Below are 26,619 nucleotides of genomic sequence, written 5' to 3' on the forward strand. Positions count from 1 at the left end.
CCAGGGTTTTGGAAAAACTATTCACAAGGATAATGAGTTCAGGATATGGGGGCCCTGGCCAGAGTTGTCTTCACCATAAGAACTTTTTCTAGGAAAACAGAAATTATGTTGATCAGCATTATTTACCTGCCAAACTGTTCATCTTTTCTCCAGAAGGCAGTAAAAAATAACACAAAGTGCCAAAACACAATGAGTTTAGCAACACAAACACCACTGATTCTTTGATAAATACCATACAGCTCATATGCCTGCTTTAATTCAGGAGAGAAAGCCTTCTATACCAAGACCAGCACCCACCAGAGAAGATCTAAGTCAGAAAAAAGTAGAGTTTTAGTTTTGCTATGGAAGGATGATATCATGAAATATAAAAATAGCAATTGTCTGAAATTAACAGTAGGAAAAAGACAGGCTACATTGGCCTTAGTCCTGTTATTTTTATATATTCTAAAAACATTCTCAACTAGCACAGACAAGTCCCTTCTTCTCCACTATTTTGATGTTTGCCATTTCAAGGATACCTTAAGGTGAGCCCTAGATTGGGACTTAAAGATTCAGACTCTGCATGACTCTGTAGTTTCAAATTACTCCACCTTTCTGAGCTTCCCTTCCTCCTGTGACAAATGACACCCAGTAATCCTCAAGTTCTAGCCATTCTGTGGTATTTGGAATGTGGAGTCTTCAAATCCAAGTAAGTTCAGCCAAGCTGAGAATACAGAGAATTTTTGTTCTTTTTCCCCTCTTTTCCTGATTCAGTGGTTTGTTGATTCCTCTAAGTACACGGCGTCCAGTTATCCACACGTGATAAAAAAAACATAGCTCATAAACAAGTGGAAGTTGTCTTCGGTTGGATTCCTCAGAAGCAGACCCTTAGACAGGGATTTACATGATAGTGATTTATTAAGGCAGTGCTCGCAGGAGAAACCAGAAAGGGAGTTTGGAGAAGGACAGTGGGGACAGAAAGAAGCCAAGCCAAGGAGCCTTTGCCGGCAGGGTCCCAACTTTGGCATGATCCTGAGAGAATCTTTGGAGTGTACGTTACACCTTATGGTTTGTCTCACCTTAAGGCACAGAAGCAGTACAGGAGCTAGTTTTTTGTACTCCTCTGCCAGTTAGTTATTAGCTAGGGGCCTGCCCTGGGGATGGGCGGAGCTCCCAGGTACTTGCTGCCACTCTCAGTGGATCAGGCGAAGCAACCCTGGGGTGCTCTTTTTTTTTTTTTTTTTGAGATGGAGTCTCGCTCTGTCACCCAGGCTGGAGTGCAGTGGCGCAGTCTTGGCTCACTGTAAGCTCCGCCTCCCAGTTCATGTCATTCTCCTGCCTCAGCCTCCTGAGTAGCTGGGACTACAGGCGCCCGCCACCATGCCCCGCTAATTTTTTTGTATTTTTAGTAGAGACGGGGTTTCACTGGCTTAGCCAGGATGGTCTCGATCTCCTGACCTCATGATCCGCCCGCCTCAGCCTCCCAAAGTGCTGGGATTACAGGCGTGAGCCACTGCACTGGGCCAACCCTGGGGTGTTCTTACAAAGAGGATCACAGGCACAGAAACATGGAGATGACCACAAAGAACCCCTAAGGGAGCTGAGCAGGTACCCAATAACATCGACTGCTGAAGACAAAACTGTTACTAAGCCTGAATACACACCAGCTTCCTTCCAGGTGTTGGTGTGGTCATAGCAGCACAGAAACAGTTTGGTTTTCATGAGAATGGTGGGAGTGGGGTCTTTCTGTTTGGTCTTAGATTCTGTCTGTTCACGCACTCCTGAGAGGAATCATTTTGTTTAGGGTATAACAAGACTTTCTTTTATTGTGGCCAAGTGTTAGCCCCACAGAAGATTACTCATCTCCCAAGAACCAAGCTGTGTACCTCAGAATACAAACATTTTCATCAGTTCTGTCCTAGGAAGGGGAAGGAAGAGACCCAAACGCAAAGGTTTCTTGCGAGAGCTCCTAGAACCATCCCTTAGGGGCGGTTCTCCACTCCAGCTTCAGGCTGGATGCGGCTGCACTAACAGTAGCACTCTGTAAATATTGGTTAAATGAATGAAGCTGTTACCGTGGTTTGTTTAACTATGAACAGAATCAATGAGACAAGATTGGGGCCCCTCTTCTCTCTCTCCTGGTCAGTGAGGCTGCTGTGCTTTGGCTCCTAAGTAAACAATCGGGAACTGTTGCATAATACAAACCACAGGGCTAAATACCCATTTAGCCACATTTGCAAAACAGACAAAAGAAACATTGGCATTTTCGAAAAAGGGAGATTTAGGCATAATCAGTGTTGGTTGTGGCTGGATGCCCTGTTACAATTAAGAAATGCCAATGCTGGCTGCATTTCAATGCCAGGCCTCCCCAGACCCAGCACCCTAAAATACAAAACCCAAGCAGAGGCCGCTTTTCATGATGCTGTCACTAATCCTGGACTAGCCCAGGGAAGGGGCATATCAGGGAAGCCAGACTTCCCTTCTCAGAAGAAACCAGATCAAGACTGTGTCTATTTATATCCAGACATACAGATATAGAATCCCATTTAGGAATGGTGTGGGGTGGAATGTTCCAAGAAATAGATTAGCCAAGCTTGAAAGGAATTGGGCTTTAATGCTAGTGCCTCTTCTCAGAGACACTGTGGGAGAGGGTGACAATTCTGTGGGCTGGTTAAAGTACTTGTCACTTGAGATTGTTCTTAAGCCAAATTCTCCTATAAGAAGCATATTAATGGTGTTTAACACATACTATGTCATCAAATATTGAAAACAACATGGTGGGAAGGAAAAGTGACCATCACCTCAGATCAAGATGGCCTCCTCAATGCTGGGGAGCCGCGTTCTTGTGTTTTTGGATAGCTTATCATAAGGTTACCAGAGTTTCCCACTGGGTCCTTACAAAGACCTTCAGCCCTAAGTCATGCTACACATGGATCCTTCCACTCTGGGGGAGCATAAGAAGGACCTGTGGTTGTTGAAAATGCAGATACTAGCCCAACCTCCACAGGATTGCTTTCCACAGGTAATGTAACTGGGAATCTGCATTTTAGCAAGCAACTAAAAAAGATTTTGATGCAAGGAGATCTCAGACCATGCTTTTTTTTTTTTTTTTTTGAGATGGAGTCTCGCTCTGTTGCCCACACTGGAGTGCAGTGCCGCGATCTCGGCTCACTAAGAGGCCCTGTTATGAGCCACTGTGACTCATCTGTTATCCAGAAAATGGGTGTAAAATAGATGCAAGATGGTATATCAATTCATCCACAAGACATGTGTTCATCATATTTGAAATATAATCTTTTGATTTAACTAGGAAATAGTTTAAAACCAGTATTTCCTGCTATGAAAAGAGGAGATTGAATTTCATGCACAGGAATATTCAAAAATACAATAACAAGGAGCTAAGTCCATCCCATGCTTTAGAAAATTTACAACTATGAACACGGCAGATTTAAGAAGTGTCCATTCTTAGTGATAGAAATGTAAACAGAAACTTATAACAGGTTATCTGCTGAAAGTACTTTTTGCTCTGGTCCTTAGTTTGCCTTAAGACATAAGTTTTAATTATTTGCAGAGGAAGAAGAATAATTTATCAGTACCATCCACAGAGTCTCCAGTGTGCAAAATCCTCCGTCTCTTCTTCCTCTATCTTATAGAACAAGACTTCACAAACCCTGTTATTTGGGAGAGACAGAACATCGTCAGTGTGCTTTTTCTAATAACTATCTTCTCTTCGTTTTCTGAATACAAGAATTTATCTCATGGAAATCACTCATTTTGTCCACCCTCCAGGGCAGGGCACCATTAGGAGACTCAGAACCCATGGCCCCGTGGAGCTTTCAGTGAGCTTGGGAAGTAAATGATGTTGGGAGTCTGTAGGACATGTGAATTGGCGAGGTTAAAATAACGTCACATGGTCAAGAGTGGAGCACAGGCACAGAGTCACCCCCAAGGTGGGAACTCCGCCTCTCACACCTACCAGCCTAATATGGAGATAATGTGATTTAGGGCAGCACTTCTCAAACTTAGTGCTTGATATGTTGTTCAGTAAGTGATCCAATCCAATAAGTCTGGGGTGGAACGTCTAACAAGCTCCCAGGTGAGGCTGATGCTGGTCTGGGGAACACATTTGCAGTACCAAAGGTTTGGGGATTTCTATATAATCCCTCTAGTTTTATATAAAGTTCTTAGTTTGATTCCTATCACATTGCAAGTTCTTGATAATAACTATTATTATGAAGAGTGTTTTGACAACTAACAGTTGTGTGGCATAGAATGTTAGAATAGATGCAGCTGATTTTGCCTAACAGGGAAAGTCTGCTTCAACCCTGGGGCAAATTCTGATGATTCAGAAAATGGAAGGAATCACCTCTCCACCAGTTTCACTCACCCCTTCAATGAGGGGACTTAGGGAGTTGTCTCAGCAGCAGTCACTGTGCTTAACAATATATTCCCTTAGAATAAGTGCTTTGCATCTTACAGTTGCATTCTCTTCAAGAAATTTCATCCAGTGAAAATAATAGCACCAAACCCATTTTTGATCATATTCCCATGCCATTACGGTCAGGGCAAGAGATTATTAGTCTCCAAACAAATCCAAGTACTGGCTCTTTCTGGAGGGCAAGAATGGAAACCCAGAGAAAAAAAGGTGGCTACTGTGAGCCAAATGAGAGCACATTAACCCATGACTTAGACGCTTAGATGCACTATTTTGATGTTGTTGCTGTTGTTTCGGTTTGTTTGATGAAGATGAGAGACATAAGGCTAAGAGAAATGAATATTTGATTGGATTGAGTTTGATCAAGATTATGCAACATGAATAACATAGTGGAACAGGGTTATGGTAGCAATACTTATCTTCAATATTGATAAAAGCAATAATGCACTATGAAAAGGTAGCAATCATGGACGTATAAGCATGACAACACAGCTGCAAAATGTAAAGAGTAAAAATAGGCTGAAATAGAAGAAATTGATGGAGCGAACTCACTGTTGAAGACCTGAACACACCCCTTTCAGAAATCAATAGGTCAAATTGACTAGGGAATTTAGAGAGTTTGAAAACATAAACCTTCCTTTTCTGCTTGATTTGATGTCAATAGGTAGGTAGTTAGAGTCAAGGACAGAATGGACTTTCTTTTCAGACACAAATTAAACATTCACAGCCATTGTCCATGTGTTAGGGCACAAAGGAAATCTCAACAAATTCCAAATAGTAAAAATCATATGGACCACTTTCAACATATTGAAAATAAAATTAGAGATCACAAAAAAACCTCTAATATTTCAATCTTAACATCACATTTTCAAATAACTCTTGCATTAGAGAGGAAATTAAAACTGAAATTTAAAACTGTATAGAAATAAATAACAAAGAACATACTATATGACAAAACCTGTAAGATACAGCCACAGTAACACATAGAGGACAATTTATAGCAATAAGTATACTATACCCAGAACAAGAAAAATGCCAAGTAAAGGAGTCATTTGTCAATTCAAGAAGATATAAAAGGAACAACACAATAACACATCTTAGGAAGAAAAAAGAAATAAGAATAAAGGTGGGGGTGGGGTGTGTGGAAGAACCAGTGATTTAAAATATAGGTAGAGATGATAAACAGTAATGAAAACTGGGATTTACTGAGGTGTACCTGTCAAATCACTCTGTGTTGTTTTCCAATATGTAAATGAAACTAAAAATAGTCTCCAGGTTTTTTGTTTGTTTGTTTGTTTGTTTTTTTGAGACAGAGTCTCGCTCTGTCACCAGGCTGGAGTGCAGTGGCATGATCTTGGCTCACTACAACCTCCGCCTCCCAGGTACGAGGCTTCTCCTGCCTCAGCCTCCCGAGTGCCTGGGACTACAGGCGCACGCCACCTGCTAATTTTTGTATTTTTAGTAGAAATGGGGTTTCACCATGTTGGCCACAATGGTCTCTATCTCTTGACCTTGTGATCCGCCCGCCTCAGCCTCCCAAAGTGCTAGGATTATAGGCATGAGCCATCGTGCCCGGCCAATAGTCTCCAGTTTTTAATTAAAACACGAAATAGCCACACACTTTGCTTTGAGAATAAATATACTTTGAAAATATATTTTTTAAATGGCCCAAACTCTTGATCTAACATTTAGCCTAATCTTAATAGTTACCGCTAAGCCTGCTTCATAATCTCAAAGTGGGGATAGTAATAGTATGCACACCGTGTATCACTGAAAGTTTGATTAAAGGTATATATTATATGAAAAGCACTTAAAATAGTGCCCAACAAAGAGCAAGCCCTCCGTAAGTGTTAGTTAATATGATTATTATTAATAGATAAGGAGAGTTGTCCCACTTGGTTTATAAAATCCTTTTGTTCTTCTTTGGGCTTTGTTAAATATAGTGAGTTTTCATAAACTTTTGTTGAATTTGAAGGTGTACCTCCACCAGAAAACAGGCAGGGTCTGCAGGAAGAGAACGATCTATCCTGCAGAAGTTTCATACAAATGATCAACAGTGTGGCGAGAAATGAAGATGTAGGTTTCGGCTCTCTGTGATAATTCAGCTGATGGGTGTTGATTTATACATATTTGTTAGTTTGGTTTATTTATTAAAAGAGGAACAGAAATAAATATATTAGATCAGGGTACACTTTCCTTATACCTTTCCTGAGACATTCCTGTCCTTTGGCACTTGGACTAATGACCCATGTCCCCAGCATAATAGCCATGTCTCTATTCACCTTGTATATCAAAAAGCACACCCTGCTCTATCCACACTCACCTCTCTTCCTGGGCCCTAAACTCATATTTCAGTTCAGAGTCTTCAGCAGGAAAGCATTTTTACCCTAAGGCACCTAACTAAGTAAGCCCCTTGACAGGGAAGAACAGTTTTCTGTGGAGTCCATTTGCCCCCCATGTCATGAGGGTTTCAGATAGACTTACGTGTAGCATTAAAGAATAAAGAGCTTTTCAAATTACCCTTGACACTAAAGAATAACTGCAGCCTGCCCACCTTGAAGCAAGTATCTTGACAGTGACAGACCCTCAGATGTTTCCGTTTCTGATGTTAAACATCTGTCTCAGATGTTTCTGTCTCCCACCACTACTACTGGGGCTGGGAACATTTGTCCGCAGCTGGTTGCAGAAGTTAGAAATTGTTTTGAGGGCCACAAGGGCACCCTATAACCTTGCAATCAATCATATAGATTAAATCTGATTTGCAATCCTAAAACCCTGTAGGAATAGTCGATCAAAGGCAAATTTGTTTTTACATCTTGTATTTTACTTCATGCATTGTTTTAAAATATGTTCCAGAAGTCCGGCGCAGTGGCTCACGCCTGTAATCCCAGCACTTTGGGAGGTCAGGGCAGGTGGATCACTTGAGGTCAGGAGTTCGAGACCAGCCTGGCCAACACGGTGAAACCCCATCTCTACTAAAAATACAAAACTAGCCAGGCATGGTTCACATGCCTGTACTCCCAGTTACTCGGGAGGCTGAGGTTGCACTTGAACCCGGGAGGTGGAGGTTGCAGTGAGCCAAGATTGTGCCACCGCACTCCCACCTGGGTGACAGAGCAAGACTCCATCTTAAAAATAAAAAATTAAAAATAAACTATGTTCCAGAAAACACTAACCCCACCTTAGAAGCTCCATGAAAAGGGGATTTTACAGACACATATGAACAGAAAAAATTTACCGTGTCTGTCTATAGGAAATGTATAATGCTCTGGGGATATTAAGATTGATTTTGAAAAATTTCAGAATTTTTGCTTAATTCTTTTTAGGCTAAGGATCTGCAAATATTTTCTGCATAGAGCGAGGTAGTAACTATTTGCAGCTTTTGGGGGCATATGGTCTTTCCACTCAACTCTTGTTGTAGCGTGAAAGGAGCCATTGACAACAGATAAACAAATGGATGTGTGTGTGCTCCAGTAAAACTTTATTTACGGACCCTAAAATTTGAATTTCATATAATTTTCACATGTCACAAAATTTTTTCTCTGAGTCTTTTAAATCATTTTAAAAATGTAAAAACCACCCTCAGCTCAAGGGCAATACAAAAACAGCTGAATTTGGCCCGTGGGCCCTAACTTCCCCAAAGCCCCTGGTTAATGTAGCCTGCCCCTTGTTTCCCACTCTATATAACTATAGGACTCCAGCCCGGCATGGTGGCTCACGCCTGTAATCCCAGCACTTTGGGAGGCCGAGGCGGGCGGATCACCTGAGGTCAGGAGTTCGAGACCAGCCTGACCAACATGGAGAAACCCCGTCTCTACTAAAAATACAAAATTAGCCTGGCGTGGTGGTGCACGCCTGTAATCCCAGCTACTTGGGAGGCCAAGGGAGGAGAATTGCTTGAAATCTGGGAGGCAGAGGTTGTGGTGAGCCGAGATCGTGCCATTGCACTCCACCCTGGGCAACAAGAGCAAAACTCTATCTCAAAAACAACAACGACAACAAAAAATACCATAGGACTCCCACCACCCCACCTGGTGACGCTCATGAACATTCCAGGAGAGAAGGTCCTACAGACCAGAGGTACTCAACGTGTGCTCTGTGAACCAGCAGCTTCAGCATCACCTGAAGGCTGGCTGGAAATGCAGAATCAGCTGGCCACGGTGCCTCACGCCTGTAATACCAGCACTTTGGGAGGCCAAGGCAAGTGGATCTCTTGAGGTCAGGAGTTCAAGACCAGCCTGGCCAACATGGTGAAATCCTATCTCTACTAAAAATACAAAAAATTAGCTGGGCGTGGTGGCGTGCGCCTGTAATCCCAGCTGCTTGGGAGGCTGAGGCAGCAGAATCACTTGAACCCGGGAGGCAGAGGTTGCAGTGAGCTGAGATGGCGCCACTGCACTCCAGCCTGGGTGACAGAGTGAAACTCTGTCTCCAAAAAAAAAAAAGAAAGAAAGAAAGAAATGCAGAATCAGTGACCCCATTTCAGACCAACTGAATTAGAATCCCTGAGGGTGGGGCCCAGCAATCCATTTTAACAAGGTTTCTGCATATTCTGACTCTGGGGGAAGTTTCAGAAGCTCTGTCCTGGACCACACCTTGTAAAGTGCTGATTTGGAAACACTGAATGCTACATGGGAGTGTCAGAACAGTTCATCCATGTCAGTTAACATGAATTGAACCCTTACTAGGGGTCAGACCCTTTGCTAATAAGCACTGGTGATTTGAGATAATTAATTAGATCTGTTAGGCTCTTAATAGACTGGGAGTTTGTCTTACAATCAGAGCCTCGGGGAATAGTTTTGAGTGGCTTTTCTTCCTAATTTCCTCTCCTTCCTAGTTTCCTCTTTCTACCTGCTCTGCGACACACAAGATGGCAGTTTAATGTGCTAATATGAGGGATGTATTACAGGCTGCCTTGATCATAAATGCCACTTCACTACTAACATCTTTTCAGCTACTGAAATTACTATTAATAAACATCCTTATGCCTCTTCAGCTGCTGTCTTTTAGAATGCTAACATGCATGAGTTTGGGGTTTATAGGAACAATTTATTAAACACTAGCAGTAAACATCGCAACAGAAGATCTGGAGGTACACTCAGCGCCCACTCTCCAGCTGTTCTTATTACAAGAGAGGGAATCACTTTTTCAGCTTTGAAATGCTGTGTGTTTGAGATCCACCGGATTCATCAGCCCTCCTCCCAAATCACAGATGTATCTCCATGTTTTAGAGCAGGACAAAGGTGTGGGAGCTCCTGGGGGAACCGTGAAAGTGATGAAACCAAGGGTATCTGCCACATGGCTTCTCCGCCATCGCACCAGCTGCCCATCAGCCAGGCCTGGATAGGCTGCTGTCAACTTGGAGCCAGGGCGCCCTACAGCTGTTCTTCACATGCTGAGAATAACAACTTTGAGAGGAGATTGCCAAGGAAACACAGGAAACTTGAGTATGTGTGAGAGAGAGAGAGAGCGAGAGAGAGAGGGAGAGAGAGAGAGAAGAGAGAGAACCATGCACAGAAACATTCATCAGCAAATAGACCTGAAGGAGTGGGACAGAGCAATAGCACTACAAGTCTGAAAGCACATGGACCCCTGCCTTCTAATAAACTGGCCTGTGAAAAGGAAAGGTCAATGGCTTGCTTAGGCTGAAAATACACATTTTCCCCCCAGGAACCCAGCAGCAAAATATAAAGATGGAGCATGGGGCCAGAAGGCACTCTTGTTTGTCTCCTCGTGGTACTCCTGTGAGAGGTGCTGCTTGGAGACTGGAGGCTCAGGCACTCTGCTGGTTTCCCTGGTTTCAAGCTTCCGTGGGTGCTGAGCACCACAGCAACATGCCTTATGCCCAGCCGTTAGTAGAGGAAAGCTGATTAACAAATACCGGGTTTGTTCCACACTCAGCCAAGGGTGTAGGGCTGTCCTGAATTAGTGAGGCTTTCTGAATATTAAGCTCCACATCCTTTTTTACAAAAAAGGTTGGCCAGAACTTTTCTGTAATTTATTCCCCTCAACAACCCCATGAGATTGGTATTGTTTGTCCTGTTGAGAAAACTAAAGCTCAGAGATGGCGATGAACTTAGACTCACCCAGCTTCTGAGCGCCAGAGCCAACAGTCCAGCTGGGTCTTTCTGACATCAATGTCTTTATCCACCCACTCCAAAAACTATGGTCCATAGTCTACTCAACTTCCCCACGGGTCCACTGCTTTATTCTGGAGGATAGATCCCCAGTCACTTGAGAATACTGAGATTTCATTTCCGTGATTCTTAAGATTCTGGAGTGACTTGGTGTAAATTCTTTCTAGTGTCTGTTTTCTAGATACTAATTTCTAAAATGGAGACATGGAAATAAAGTCTCATGTATTTAAATAAAACACAGTGTTCACATCTCTATATCATCTCACGAGCACATGTTCTAGTGGCCGGAACAGGCATTTGAAAATTAGCAGGCTCATAGTAAGATGCTCTGTCAGTTATTAAATGACTGCCCATAAAGCTAACCTCACATAAACTTACTCCATTATTTGCTTAATGCCAGTGGTAGAATAAGGCAAACCTGAAGCTTTGTTATTTCTTTTTTTACTCAGATTTCATATTTGTTGCTTTGCCCAGCAATCACTGGGTAGAGAACTGTGAAACCTGTTATCTCCAAAGAAGTTTCACTTTAGGATTCCTCCTAAGAACCCTAAAGGTATGATTTTTTTTCACAAGAGCAATAAATTTGGAAAGTGATATTAATATGTGCTAAATTAAAAGCCTAGAAAATTCCATCTTTGTTGAGAAAGCAGTAGAATCGTGGACCTGGGAGGCGAGATGGCAGAGCCTCCTCCCCCAGGATGAGGTCTAGGACCTGCCTCTGGGAACTTTTGTTGCCTTGCCTCTCAATGAGTATGTTCCTGATTTTTTTTCATACAGAATTTTCATTTTTATTTTTCCAAAAAGTGATTCTCATTCTCATGCAAATAATAATAATAATAATAAACATGGTAGTGCCCCAAGGCCCCAAATCTGATTTCCTTTCCCAGCTTCGGTTTTCAATAGAAGGACAAACACAAATATGTTTTTTGGTTAGGAAATCAAGCTCATATGCAATGTTTCTGTTCTAAGTTTCTTCAGACATTTACTAGTTAGTGTAACACAGCCTGCTATAACAAAACAACTCTCACATTTTCCATAGCATAATAGAAATATATTGTTTGCTCACATAAGAGTTCAGGTGTTACTGGCCAGGAGTCATTTTTCTCCATGCAGGGATATGGAGGGCCCAAGTTCCTTCTGTCTCATGGTCTCATGGCTTAGCCATCCTTTAAGACTGTTTTTCTGGCAGAAGGAGAAAGAGAGGGAGGAGAATACCTGCTTCTGAACTGCCTTAGACTGACAGGGACACACATTGTTCTACTACCACTCATGGACTGTCTCTAGCCACAAAGCACCACTTCCTTGCGATGGGAACTAGAAATGTAATTCCTGGCTGCACAGCCATTTCCCAGAGATCATGCTCTACCATGCAACAGTGAGGATAAAGTGCACAGTTGACCATCTCATCTACAAGACAAGAGCCCATGCCTTCTTCAAATGTGCTACTCACAGAGAATTTTTCATTCTATCAGATACCTACCCCATCGGGCCCTTTACCCCCTTCCCTTCGATGGCCTGGGGACATGGCTTCCTCAGAAAGGCCTGTTGCAAACCCATGGGCACCCATGATACCAGACATGTCCCCTAGTGTAATTATCATCACCCTGAATCATCTAGTTCCCTCTTTTGCTTGCATCTTCCCAATTAGACTGAATTCTGTAAAGGCAGGTGATTTGCCTATCTTGTCCATCACTGTATCCCTAGTGCCTAACACTGCCTGGCATATTACAGGTGCTCAATAAATATTTGAGGAGGAAGGAGGAAGGAGGGCTCTCTCTGGAATGGACTCAGTCCTTGTTCCTGTCATTTGCACCATGTGGGATTTCAAGAGAGTAGCCAAGAAATGGACTGGTCACCTTTCAGGACCAAGGACCCACCCTCCTTGGAGTGATAGCAGCTTACCCTCACACAAGCCCTTTTGGCAACCTCTGATGACAACAGAAATAGATGAGAGATTTTCTGCCTTTGGCTTCCGCAGGCTTCTAAACACAAAGGAACACTATTCAACAACAAAAATTGAATGAACTGTTAATACGTGATGCAACATAGATAAATCTCGAAATAATTATGCTAAGTGAAAGAAGGCAGACAAAAAGTAGTACATACTATGTGATTTTTATTTATATAAAATTATAGGAAATGCAAACTAATGTATAGTGACAGAAAGTAGATCAGGCTGGGTGCGGTGGCTCACGCCTGTAATCCCAGCACTTTGGGAGGCCAAGGCAGGCAGATCACAAGCTCAGGAGATCGAGACCATCCTGGCTAACACAGTGAAACCCTGTCTCTACTAAAAATACAAAAAATTAGCCAGGCGTGGTGGCAGGCACCTGTAGTCCCAGCTACTCGGGAGGCTGAGGCAGGAGAATGGCGTGAACCCAGGAGGCAGAGCTTGCAGTGAGCTGCGATCGCACCACTGCACTCCAGCCTGGGCAACACAGCGAGACTCCATCTCAAAAAAATTATAAAAAGAAAGTAGATCAGCAGTTTTCTGGGCATAGACATGTGGGATAGGGCAGGGGCCAGTGGGTGGGGAGGAAATTTGGAGGAGTAATGGCTATGTTCATCGTTTTGATTGCAGTCATGGTTTCCTGGGTGTATACATATGTCGAAACTTCTCAAGTTGTACACTTCAAATATGTGAGGTGGACTGTATATCTGTTATACCTTAATAGAGCTATTTAAATAAATAAATAAATAAATAAATAAATAAATAAATAAATAAATGTGATGATAAAAGTACACTAACCCCAAACCACATCCCTCCAACCTCATCATTCCCAACCCTTGGGTAGTTTGTCTCTTTAAAAATATTTCATAGGTAGATAGGTGTATATCTCCATGGCAGAATTGGCAAGTATGTATTTGTGGCATCTTTTGGAGAAACAGCACAATTCTGTTGACCCCTGTCTGAGCATGGCTTTCAGATCAGAAAACTGCGTCATGTGGACTAAGTACGGGCCATTTAGATTTTCTGGTCTTTGCACACACCTACATGAACATATATAAGCTCTCATATTTTCAAATCTACTTCTTCCCAGGTCCAGAGCCAAACCCGTCACTGACCCCCCAGCCCAGGTGCCCAGCCACTCCCCACCGCTACCATGGCCGAAGACGCAGACATGCGTAATGAGCTGGAGGAGATGCAGCGAAGGGCAGACCAGTTGGCTGATGAGGTAAGGAGTGGAGACCTAGGAAGGGAGGCAAAAGATGAAGGCCTGAGTGGTTTATCTTATTCAGGTTCAGGTGGGGAAAGCCTTTCTTTCAATGTCGCAATTTCTTTTAGAAAAAGTAATATGACTTTGATTTTCTGTACACCTAAGACTTCTGTGGACCAGAATGAGTTGATTATAAAAGCTGCATACAAATTAATGTCTTGGCCCTAACTCTCAATTTCTAGAAATCTTGAGAAGTCAAGGTCCTCTAAGAAAAGAAAGCAATGTCTTTGGGTGCCTTAATTGAGTGCTATGCTGGAGAAGGCTCAGTTCTGAGAACAGATTGTTAACATTTTCGGGAACTTTGCAAGCTGGTTGCTAAATGCAGACATTATTAAAATTGAATCATATAAACTGACAATTAGACAGATTCTATTAAAATCAAAAGTAATAAACACTCAAACTTCATCACTTCGTAATTATTTTGCTACATTTTACTCCATTATCCATGATCTTGAGATCCATCCATTTTATCTGTAGGGTGGAAATAAGGTATAATAATGTGTTACCATGTATCTTTCCAACTTCATGATCAGTAATATGAAGTTGTAGCTTAAAATCAGTCAGAGCTGGGCACAGAGGCTCTCACCTGTGATCTTGGCTACTTGGGAGGCTGAGGCAGGAGGATCACGTAGGCCAAGAGTTCATGACCAGCCTGAGCAACATAGAGAGACTCCCATCTCTAAAAATATTTAAAAATTTAAAAATCAGACAGAGTAAGAGTATTTATAACCCAAGAATCTGCACATACTGCAGATCAGGACTTGACTTATTGTTTTGCTGATTGTCTAGACTTTAAAAAGTAGAGAAAATATTAATAATGAAGATTAAAGTTAAAAGTATGTATGTCTGCAGCCATTATACTATGAATAACACAAAAAGAGGAAATCTTCCAGTATTTGAAAATTATGATTCTCTAAGGCAAAGAAATCCTTTTTGTCATTCACAAATGAGTACAATTCCAACACGTGCCTTCATTGTTTAATTTTCTTCTTACTCATTAATATAAATGAAAATATCCAACCAACATTCATGTCAGAACTACTCTGGTTCATCACATGGTTAGCTATAGACACAAAAGTTCAGCAAAAATCAGTAAAAGCTTTCTGTGAGAATCAATTGGCTATGTGGAATTTACAATAAAGACAGTATTGTATATTTTATTATTATTTATAAATTTTGTGCTATTCATCCTTTATATCAGTAAAATAATAAACTTGAATACATGTATGTATTCGTATATTTTTCCCAGAGAGCCGGTAGTTAAACCTTTACCAGCAGACTGCTGCTTGCAGCCATTCTATTTCAAAAAGCAGCCGGCTGACAGCTCTTCCAGGGAAGTTAACATCCTTCAGGTTCCTGTAGAATCTTGTTCAAAATAAGTTTGTCAGTTAAAAGCAAAGCTTTGAGAAATCACACTGGTTGTTGGATTCTAGTCGTTTCAAAAGAACTGAGAAAAAAGTGACAACGCCGTGCCTGGGGGACCATTGCAGAGCTCAGCCTTTCCGTCTCATTTTTTCTTATCTAAGGATGAAGATAATTATTATAGCTGTCTCCTATAGGCTAGTCATTTCAAACATGCTTGATTTTTTTCACCCTAAGGCGACAACTTAATTTGTATTGATAAGAACTTCCAATTGTGTTTCTAGGAGCTTTGTAAGAAACTTGATGTTATATTCATCTCGATTCATGAAAAATTATGTTTGTGTTTAAAATTTAATATTCCTGGCCCAGGGAGGCCAAATTAGTCCTCTGAGTATTTGAGATAACTTTTCATGCATTCCGAGCATGCAAAATTATCTTCTCCAGATTACTTTGTCTTTGATATCAAGATCAGCTTCATATGGTTTTGATTTTCTGAAGATAAGCTTTAATGTAATTGCTTTAGGGAATCTGATCATGTAAAAAGCCTGATAGGAAAGAGTTTGAAAATGTACTGACATTTTGTGTTTCACTTGCCAACTGAAAAGAATATGTGATAGATACCCTTTGTGTTTCTCAAGTAAATAAGGTATTTCTGATTTTCCAAGATCTCTGGATCCTGCACTCACAAAGTTTATGTTTGTTTGTTTTTTAAATCTTAGTCGCTGGAAAGCACCCGTCGTATGCTGCAACTGGTTGAAGAGGTAAGAAGTGACAGTATTTTAAGATAAAGAAACAAATCCCTTATGCTGATATATCCTTTCCTAGTTGCTATTATGTTTCCTTAGGCCATGATCCCCTAGATTCCAGTGTGGATGTAGCCTATCAGAAAGGCTCAGAATGAGGGAGATGCTGTAATTAAGTTGCCAGATAGCCATGAAGACACCTTCACCCTCCTTCCCAGCCCAAGCCACCTCTGTAGTCTGGTCTGGGAAGCAGAGAATAACAGAATTTCCAAGTCAGTGCTCACAAGAAATCACAGAAGATTGTATCACTTTAAGCAAATCAGAGCAATTTTTAATATACAAAGGAATTATCTACATAAAACTTTATTTGTAATTATTTTGGTGCCTATAAATTACATCTAATCTTGAGATTCTGTTCTAACTTTAGCCACATATATGACTTTTAAAAATATGTACGCATATAGGTGTATCATTTTTAGAAATTGTTCTATTTAAAGTCAAGCACTAAAATTTATGAAAAAAAAATAGGAAAGCCCTTTAACAAAGGGAAATATCAAGTCCAATAATATAAATACAGAAGGTTTTTTATATTCCTGTCTGGATTGAGTCCATTTGCAAGGCAGGGTTAATGAGTCCCAAACTATTTTTAAATGGGTAAAATGGGGGCAAATAGCAATAATGGAATCAAAAGGCACTTGCAATCATAAACCTCACTCATTCCAATTTGGTAGAGCAGCAGTCAGCCAGGCAGAATAAATGGATTAATTGAATTTGCCCAATGGGAGAGATGAAGTGGAAAAAGAATGGGTTGGACTATATTTATCTTAACCTAATAAAACAAGCCTAATAGTTTTTATTCAGTGAGATGCTGTTTTAGCTGTGCTTTGATACTGCTTATCAGTATATAAATTTATGTGTGATTATCGTTTTTAGAGATCTTGGGCTTTCTCTGGCAGAATGATTAAATGAGCCTACTCCCCTCATGCTATCATAAATTTCATATGCAACAACTTGAAAAGGAAGAAAAGATAAATTTTACAAAGGGTAAAAGGAAAGGCAGCCACCTCTCACCCTCTAGGAGCCAATGTCCTCCTTCTCTTATATCTGTAGCTTCAGCTTCTCACCTAGGAAGGAGATATGGCTAAATGTGAATTGCCGCAGGAGGAGTGGGAAGGAGGTGGCAAGCATGCACTCCCTAGGAAGCCGGGGAAGTGGGTGGGGCAGGGGGTGGGGGGGTGGGGCACACATAACAAAATCTGTTATCCCCCAAAATGATAATTCGAGCCTGCAATGTGGCACAAACGGGCCACACCGGAAGGCAACCCTAGCAAAGCAGATCCTCAGTACAGGGAAGCAGCGTTCTGTCTAAGCGAAGAGCAATATTTTATCTGCACTGTCCAAGGAACGCTGCTGCTCATGCAGAAATACTTGAGGATGAAGAAGGGGGTAGATATTCTAAATCTAGGAGTGCAGGCAAGACTCTTAGCATGGACTTATTCTCTCTCAAGTTTTCAGGAGGAAGAAAAATGAAAGAAGCCCATCTTAGTAATATGCCTACATGAGCTCTGAAGTTAACCTGAAGGGAGCCTAGAAATCAACCGAGATATTTATTTGATTGTATATTATTACAATACATCCTTATGGCTTTCAACCATAGCCTCCAAACCCATTTTTCTTTTTTTGCTTACATGTGTGCACATCTGGTATAAGTTTCCGAAATATCAGAACTGTCACTAATTTGCCTGCCTGTGCAATGTTGAAATGCTGCCTAGACAGTGGAAAGGAGCAAAACAAATGAATCAGAACGCACACCTTGAACTGATCCCTTACACATCAGAGTCTGAGACATGGTCACTTTTTCATGTATCGTCTTAAAATGCAAGCCATGTCGGCCAGTCTTCAAAAATGAGTATCTGCTCTAATTTATTCTAGGGGAAAATCTCTCAAAAGCTTATTGATTGAAGTAGGATTCTCGAATCATACGTTTTTGTTTCTCCTAAAGCATTTTTCAGTCAAGCATGCAGCTACATCTTAGAACAAGGAACAAAAGAGATGGAAGCTATCTCCTGCCTCTGATAAATAAGAGGAGGCTATTAGACTTTCCATGCTTAGGAAATTGTGAGCAAAGTGTTATTAGAGTAGATTGATTTGCTCTTACTTCCTCCTGGGTTATTTTATATTTATGGTCAAACATCGTGATGTCTAGGACATTGGCTATTTAGATGATATTCTGCTTTTCAATCAAAAAGGACATTCTCTAAAGAGAATCTGCATTAAATATTCATCAAGGGCAGAAATCATTTGGAAAACCTGAGGATTGAAGTACCAGGATCTTCCTCATGATCCCAAGGTTTGACAGTGCCATATAATTTGAATTGAGCTGAATCCTTATTGAAATTCAGTCTCTAAGACAGGAAAGGTTACTAAACTTGTGAAGTCTCCCTAAGGCAAACAATCTCTCTTTCAGTGGAATATACAACTTTACACCATCCTTAACAGACTCCAGGGTGTAGCCGTGGTTAGGGGTGGGGCCTTGCTTTTTAATAGTCATCGTTATCAGCATTTCAAGGGTAATGTAAAACTACGCAGAGGTGAGTGGAGAAAGTTCAGAAAAAATGAATGCCATAGATAGGTAAAAAGGTTAGAAATCATGTAGCACTTGGTTCTCAGCCTGGAGTTAGGAACTCTCTTTTGGTGAATGCATTTCAACAAATATTCACAGAATGCCTAACTCTGGGGATAGGAAGGGAGATGTAAATTGGTATCTTGCTGGGAAACAGATATGTAAGTAGCTCTGCAAATTCAAGGCCATATTTGCCTTAGGCGCACAGGGGAGGGAACAACTGATTCTGGTAAGAGACTCATTAAGGTATCCTCAAGGACGGAGTATTTAATTCCAGGAAAAAAAGTTAACTCTGCTAATGCTAAATGCAGGAAATGGAGCCTGCACATCAATGCTTTGGGCTATGTAAATTAAGCCCAGGAAAAGCCCCACAGCCTTAGGGCAGGCCAATTCAGAGACACCACATAACTTCCATGGAGTGGTTATTGCACAACTAATATTTCATGAATGTTTTAGCATCCTTCTTTTTATGCCAACTTATCTTTCAAGACTTTCAAGACACTTTGGCCATGCGAAGAGAATAAGCATTCTAAAGTGGTGTATGCCAGATTTCCCCCTAAAAATGAAAAAAATCAGGTTGAGCAGTCCTTTTCAGATATGCAGATGTGGGGTCTTTTGGAGAGAGTGCCTGGAGTGTTCTAGTTTTAGTTCAAATGTTTTAGACTTTGGGAAAAGCATCTCAGAATGGCAAAATAAAGATTCAAAACGTTCTATAAAGATTGTCTTAGTTCATCTGGAAAAATTTTTTTTTAATTAAAATAGAGAAATAAAAGAGAAAAGAAAGAAATGGAAAAGAAAAAGTAATCCTTCATATCTTCAACTCCCCTGTTTTTAGGTAGGCGATTTTCCCAGCAATCTCAAACAGAAACTAAGAATTGAGCTAAGATAAAAATAGAACCACCTCCTCACATTCCTAGCTACTAAAACATAATACTATTTAAGGAATAAGAGAAAGTAATATTCTGCCTCCCTGAAATCATGTCTCTATCCCTGCCGATCTCAAGCTTCTAGCTCCCCACAAAAGCAACCTAGTTATTTTTGATAGAAGCTGTCAGCAAAAGACTGGAGCCAAACGCAAGTTCTAACATGTACCGAGGTGAAATGTGCCAGGTACTGTGCTTGGAGTTATCATTGTCATCATCATCAAATGTACATTACCTAATTTAATCTTTGTTAGCTTCCTTCTACTACTAGTTTGATCTCTGTTTTACTGTAGAGGAACTTGAGGTACACAGTGGTTAAGTAGCTTGCTTGAGACACACAGGTATAAACGGCAGAGATGAAGTTAAAACCCAGGCCTACCTGATTTCAGAGTGTAAGTTCTTACACATCACACTTCTCATCCACCAGCATCTCTTACAATCATTATTTTTCTTTGAAAATTCCACAAAAAAAAAAAAAAAAAAAAAGATCTAAGGAAACAAAGCAGCTCATTCTAAGTAGATTGAGATTCTACTCAATGTCTTATTTCCTGAACTCATGGAGGTGTCAGCTTCCCATAGAGGTGAACCTTGAGAGGCTGGACCCTCTGAGGCTCATCTTACCCTCATAACTACTGTGAGAAATTATGAGGGAGCAGTTACTGTCCCCATTTGACAGCTGGGAAGCTGAGACACAGAACAGGTGACCTGAGAGCACTAGCATTATTAAGATAGGTCTAGAATTCAGAAGTAATGACTCCCAGATCCTGGTTCTGCCCACCTGACCAAATTGTCTCACAAACAAAGGAACACATTTGAGAGGTCATGCATTTGTCTACCCATTATCCTTAGTGCCTAGAGCAGAGTAGAGGCTCAATAAACACTAGGAAGGAAGGAAGGAGGGAAGGAAGGAAGGAAGGAAAGGAAGGAAAGTAAAAAGGAGCCTGTGAGTGATTAGCCAACCTATCAACCACTCAATCTTCTCAGTCTTACTCGGCATCCCTATCCTTATCTTAAACATGGGGAAACATTCCGGAAGGTCAGATGTCTCTTCCAGGGTCTCATGACTGGTTGCTGGCTGAGCTAAGAGCACAGCCCAGTGTTCCTGACTCCCACATCAGTGCTCTCTGCTTCTGTTCTCCCAAACTGGGGCAACCTGAAAAACTCTTGCTCCCTCAAATTAGTTCCGTGAATCATTCTAGTGTTAAAACATTCAGCACCAAATTGGACAAATGTGCAATTATACTTGCAGGGCTCCACATAAAAATAAATGGGTATAATAGAATATCAAGAAAGTGTAAACAGATGAGGGCTGGACTGACCAAACTAAAATCACTAACCTTTTTCCCATCCACTGTCCCCAGTAGAATGGAGCAAAGATTTCATGTGTGGCCTGATTGGGCCCTCGAGGAGAAAGTGCTCTCCGAGATGCCTCTGCCCTCAGCAGAACCTGCATTGTCACATCCCTATGCCCGAATAGCCATCTGCCTTGTATAATTTCATCTCACAAGAAATGGAGAAAGAATGAAGAAAAGAGCAAATAAATCATTAAAATACAGGCTAGTACAGACAAAAGCCTATTTACAACCCATTTAAAGAAAATATTTTGAAATGTCTTTTGTGGTCTAGAACGTTGCAACTTAATGTATGTCTCTGAACCAGCTCCATGTGTCAGGGAGCTTGTTAGAAATGAAAAGCCCAGGCTCTACCCTAGCCCTACTGAATCAGAATCTACATTTTACAAGATGATTCATGTGCAGAGGATTCATATGCACATTCCAGTTTGAAAAGTAGTGGTCTAGAAGCTTCAGATACTTGATAATGATGATATTTTTAGTTTGCCTAGATAGCTTTTAGTTTGCCTAGATAGCCTGCTATAGATGCATTTTCTGAATATATTTATTTTAGAAACACTTATTTTAGAAACACTCCATTCTAGCACATTCCACATATTAATTTGTTTAACGCATATACCTCCTCAATGAGGTATTAACTATTGTCATGGCTGTCTTACAAAGGAGAGAACGGAGGCACAGAGCAATCAGGACACTTGCCTGAGGCCCCACAGTTAGGGAATGAAATCACCAGCATTCCAGCCCAGAGTCTGGCTCCGGAGTCTGTGCTGTCAAGGACTCCTGAGGCCATCCTGGGCCGGCCCTGTCCATACTACATCCTGACTTTGCCACTAAAGCCTATCAAAGTGTGCTCAAAGGCAAGGTAGGCTTTTGTGTCCTGGAGATTTAACTGCACACATTCTCTAAAATGGTGAGTTTATAAAAGCTCATAGAAATCATTTTCAGTATTTTATTTTTCAGAAGCACTATTGAAATTTAATTGTTAAAATACTATTTTTTTAAAAGCACTTTGTTGGCCTCCACTAGTATCTCTCTCTTTCTTTCTAAGTTCAAAGTACATCAGTGGAAAATAAGCACCATGAGAGAGGTCTTAGCTTAGAATTTCTTCTGGGGGTACCATGAGCTTTACTTGAAAAACCAATTCATCCAAACTGTAAGCAATGCCATTTTATACCCATTAACAGTTGCCCTGTAAAATGGAAGGCATTAACTGATTAGGCTTTCTAGAAATGAGGATTCTTAAGTGTGAGTGATACAGATATCTTTGTTACTTCTCTCCTGCCCACCAACTCCCACCCACTTCCTGCTCGTGGTTCAGGTGGTATTTGGTTTATTTGAACAATAAGGAGATGAGGGATGCCTTTTAAAGACTTCCCCTGCACAGAAGAACTTCTGTAAAGCGTGTAAAGAAATTATTTTCTCACACTAGATTATTATGCAGAATGTTAGATTTCAGAATTAAGAGCCCTTATTTCTCATCTCAAACCCATTCTAAATACTGCAGACCCTCTCTATAGAGAAAGAAAATTGGAGAGTGAGTTTCCTTTTGAGCTGTGTTTCCCAACCTTTGTAAAGCCATGCTCTCTTCTGATGAACCTGAAAACCTCAACCCCTACCACCAAGATTCTTGCACATCTTCCCATGGGGCATCCCTCCCCAATTTCACTGATGAAGACTTTCTGATAGATCGTGCCAAAGAAGAAAATTTAGACTAGAAGATTTCCAAAGGGTTGCTTTCTGTGATTGGTGGTATAAAAACTGTGGACACGTTTATTTCCAAACATAAAATTACAGTATAATATGAAATATGTGTATCCTGATTTCATGCAGGCCCCACCCCAGCCCTACCCCATGGAGACAGTGCTCCATTTCCTCATTCTGCCTAAAGCATCACTGGTAGATCAAGTCCACAGCTGGCCCATTCTTCTATCCCTCCATAACCCCTCAGGACTCTTGTCATACTTCCTCCCTTTTTTCTTTTGGTCCTTCTTCATTTTCCATTTCTAGGGCTAATTGTCCCCTTACTGATTTCTCTTTCTCTCTTTTCTCTCTCTAACTCCTTTTCAACTTTGCTACCATTATTGGAATGTAGAGTAAAGATGCTGGTATCAGGACTTTGGTTATGTTGGATGAACAAGGAGGTAAGTTCAGATTTCTTCAGTAAGAACAATTCCTCTTCTGAATAATGTGCATTTTAAAATTATTTGTGCATACGCAGATGATCGCTTTGACACGTGTTACACACGTACATGAATGTGAGGGTTCTAGATTTTTCATCTTGCTTTTTTTCTTTCTCTGTTGAAAAGATTGGTAAACGTATGGAAATGTGGAGGCCTTCTTCATGAGTGAATCAATGATACCACTATCTCTGTTATATATGTTGAGGTAACAGAATTTTGAAGGCAAAAGCCATTGTCTTTTTTTTTTTAAATGATAGTATTTTGGACAGTGTAAGAATTTTCTTATTATCCTTGCCCCTAAACTTTCCCAATAAATTTGGTTTTCTTCTAATAATACGTAGATAGAATGAGCGTATGGCATATCATGTTGTCTACTTCTTTTGACCATCCCAACTCAGTATCTAGTAGTTTTGGGTATTTCTTAAATACCTGGGAGCTGTTTTTCACAGAATATAACCTGAGGGAAATTATCTGGAAAATACAACATTGAACCAATTGAAATATTTGGCCTGTTTTAAAGATTATTACAGAAATGCTAGAAGCAAGGAAAATCAGAGAGCCAGCCTTTTAATATAGCATCTCTATATCTAACATGGAAACTGAAAAGGGTAATACCATCATTTTTCTTCATCTCAATGTATCTAGCCCTATGGTGAGATTGTACATAATTCTAGCCACAAGTCAGTTACCTGATTCCATTCTGAATTCTTATCATGATAAACAGATTTCTGCAAAGTTTTTTTCTTTTTATTCATGTTTTGTAAAAGCATTAGAAAATTTTTTGGAGTCATGACTTTTTTTTAATGGCAAAGATAAAAATGTACAATGTATTCACAACACAGGAAACTTTAAATAAACTCTAAGCATAAATCTCAAGCTGTGGCGGGGGAACGTACCTGACAGACAGCAGAGAGAAGGCACTTCTCCTAAAATTCAGAGAGCCCTTGCATATCAAAGAAAAGGGCAGCAACCTAAAGGAAAAATGGATGTAAAATAAGACGTCATCACAGATGTATGAAACCATGCTCTAATCACCAACAAGGACAAGATACCACTTTTTAGAGCAGACTGGCATAAATTTTAAAAAATGATAATAACCAGTGTTGTGAATATGTTGGGAAAACAGAAACTCTTATTCCACAGCTAGGCACTGTAGCCTGATACAAATGTCTTAAAGAATAATTTGATAATATCTTCACATTTTAAAGTGCACCCATCTTTGACCAAGACACTCCACTCCTAGAATTTTACAGTGCAGATATACATTTACAGTTATATGAAGTAAAATGCATGTGGCTTACTCATAATAATGTAAGACTAGAAACAACTTAAGTATCTGTCGGTGGGGAGACCAACCCAATTAATTGTGGTACGGCCATAAAAGAATTGTTCTGCCACCAATATAATACATGAGGTAAATCTTTATTTACTGACTTCTGTGGAGTTGGGGTGGGAGAAGGAAGGGACTGGAGGAAGATGGCCTCATTTGGGGTCCCCTGGGGAGCAAATACCAGGAAGCAATTAGAAGCAAAAGAGATTTATTGGGGAAATGTCTGTGATAGGTGAAGGGGAGAGCGGGCGGGAGCAGGCAGAGACAGCCTTCAGACTATGTGACGCCTATAAAAGTAGATGGGTACTGCTCTGAGAAGCCCTCAGCCAGGCCAATGGGGAGCCTGAGAGCAAAGATTGCTGATTAGAGGAGCCCTGTGTTGGGCAGAAATGTTCTAGCACTAGTAGCCCATTGTGCTCAGCCATTGGCTTGAAGCATCCCAGGAAGAGCCTGGCCTCAATGTAAACACTGTGGCAGGCTGCATAGGTGCACAGCTGGAAGGCATCTGGCTGTCACATAAAGACTTTCGGTTTTACATTATTTATTTGTATTAAACTTTTTCAATAAATATATACCAATTGATCAAAAAAATGGAGAAAAAAGTTTGAAAAAAAGTTGAACATAAACCCCAACGTTTTTCCTTCAGTTTTCACAATACAAATTGTCAAAAGTTGTACACAAATAACAAAGTCTACTAGAGTTCCATGTTGAAGATATTGCAGTGGCAATGGAAGTCTTCAGAACTCCCCAAATGGGTTTGTTATTATAACGTGACTTGTTGGCTGGATCTGTGTAACAATGTCCCAGGCTTTGAAACTGAGGATGCAGCAAGTCATTGCTTTTAAAAAAGATAGCTAAACAACAGGTGCCCAATAGAAGAGTGGTACCTGATTTCCGGTGCAAAACTGAAACATATACACTCAAATAATTAGCAGTTTCGTCTTATTTATTTTTTAAGTTAATAATTTGTAACTTCATGTGGGTGGAAAAAGAGACATTACAATGGAGGGTAGACTTAGGGAAGATTTAGAATAGAGACTTTCCCCCCCGAACAATAAAGCACTGACATAAAGACATGGAAAATAATATATACAAACCTGGAATCAAAAAGAGAAAACATGAATAACAGGCTTACATGAGTGATAAATTGCACTGCACTTTGATGAAGAAAATCTAGAGATATAATTTGCTGAAATCTTCATAAAAATGCAAAAATATATATTCTTTAGCACAAATGATCTCCAGAATCACCTATGTATTATTCTCTGAGAAACAAAGCAGAATAGAGTGTCTGTTTGACAGATTTCCCCATGACACACTTAATGTTCTCGGCTAAGACATTTCCAATTATGGCCATACCACAGTAAATGCTGAATTCCTCAGTTAAACAAGGATAGACTGGGTTTTACCAGATGTGTGGTGAGTAGATAGACACTGATGAGAAACATGCAACTGTAAAACCCCCGAAAGTGGGTGGTTTCTGGCCAGTCTTAAAGGTACACATTTCATTTATAGTATAATAGGAGCTTAGGACCTTTTTTTTTTTTTTAATTAAGCAGTAGAGACCCAGAAGGACCTTTCTAATTGACAGATGAGCATGTCAACAGCTATCTTCATTGCCATTATAAGTGCATTTTAATTTTGCCTTTACTTGTTTAGATCAGTAACTGCTTTGAAATTTCTCTTCAGTTATGCTCTACTAATTTTGTTTATGCCTGAGCACCAAAAGTGTTGACTATTTCTACCTCACAGCAGCACGGGAGCCTCAAGAAACAGCCATCCTTCTAAAGAACCATCTCAACCACTGTTGGGTCAGGCCAGGCCATTCCAGGTTGTCCAGTTAAATGATTGCACTAGGAAATTTCCTATGGGATTCTTGCTTTATACCCAGGTATCGGGAGACACCAAGGAGCACTGAGCATGACAACCAGCCCTGGAAACGTACTGAGCCCTGGGACTTTCAATTCTCTAGAAAGTTTGTCACCAAGGGAAGTCCCCAAATGACCTTGGCACTAATGTGGGCTTTTACCTGCATATCTCTTGTTCCTTTTGCTGGTCTTTGCTGAGTTGTATGTCTGTTTTGATGCTGAAGATGTGACTTTTGGGAAAATCTCCTGGGATCAACTCTAAACTAAACAGTGAAATATTTGACTACTGTCTGACAGAAGAAAGACAAAGTAAATCCCTGTCCAGAGAGTCAGCTATCTTAAAAGGCTCATGGCACTATAAGGTGGCATTTGAAAAACCATCTCTCTAGCTAAAGTCCACTCACCAATATCTGTTATGAATGATTAAGTCTGTACTTAGTCATGATAGCCACATAAGGCTATTTAAATT

The 26,619-nt window shown here is 40.6% G+C and overlaps 1 protein-coding gene across 6 annotated transcripts in view; it reads left to right on the forward strand.

The window, feature by feature from the left end:
- SNAP25 (synaptosome associated protein 25) overlaps positions 1 to 26,619 on the forward strand; it is an 89,003-nt gene that overhangs the window by 44,626 nt on the left and 17,758 nt on the right. For 5 of the 6 annotated variants that reach the window (NM_001135488.1, XM_024238567.2, XM_024238573.3 and 2 more), the window contains 3 exon segments: positions 13,593 to 13,727; positions 15,851 to 15,892; positions 22,865 to 22,913. In NM_001135488.1, coding sequence (NP_001128960.1) covers positions 13,656 to 13,727; positions 15,851 to 15,892; positions 22,865 to 22,913 — 163 coding nt within the window. In that variant the 5' untranslated portion in view covers positions 13,593 to 13,655. 6 annotated transcript variants of the gene reach the window in all.

This window comes from Pongo abelii, chromosome 21 (genome assembly GCF_028885655.2).
Source record: "Pongo abelii isolate AG06213 chromosome 21, NHGRI_mPonAbe1-v2.0_pri, whole genome shotgun sequence".
Taxonomy (NCBI): domain Eukaryota; kingdom Metazoa; phylum Chordata; class Mammalia; order Primates; family Hominidae; genus Pongo; species Pongo abelii.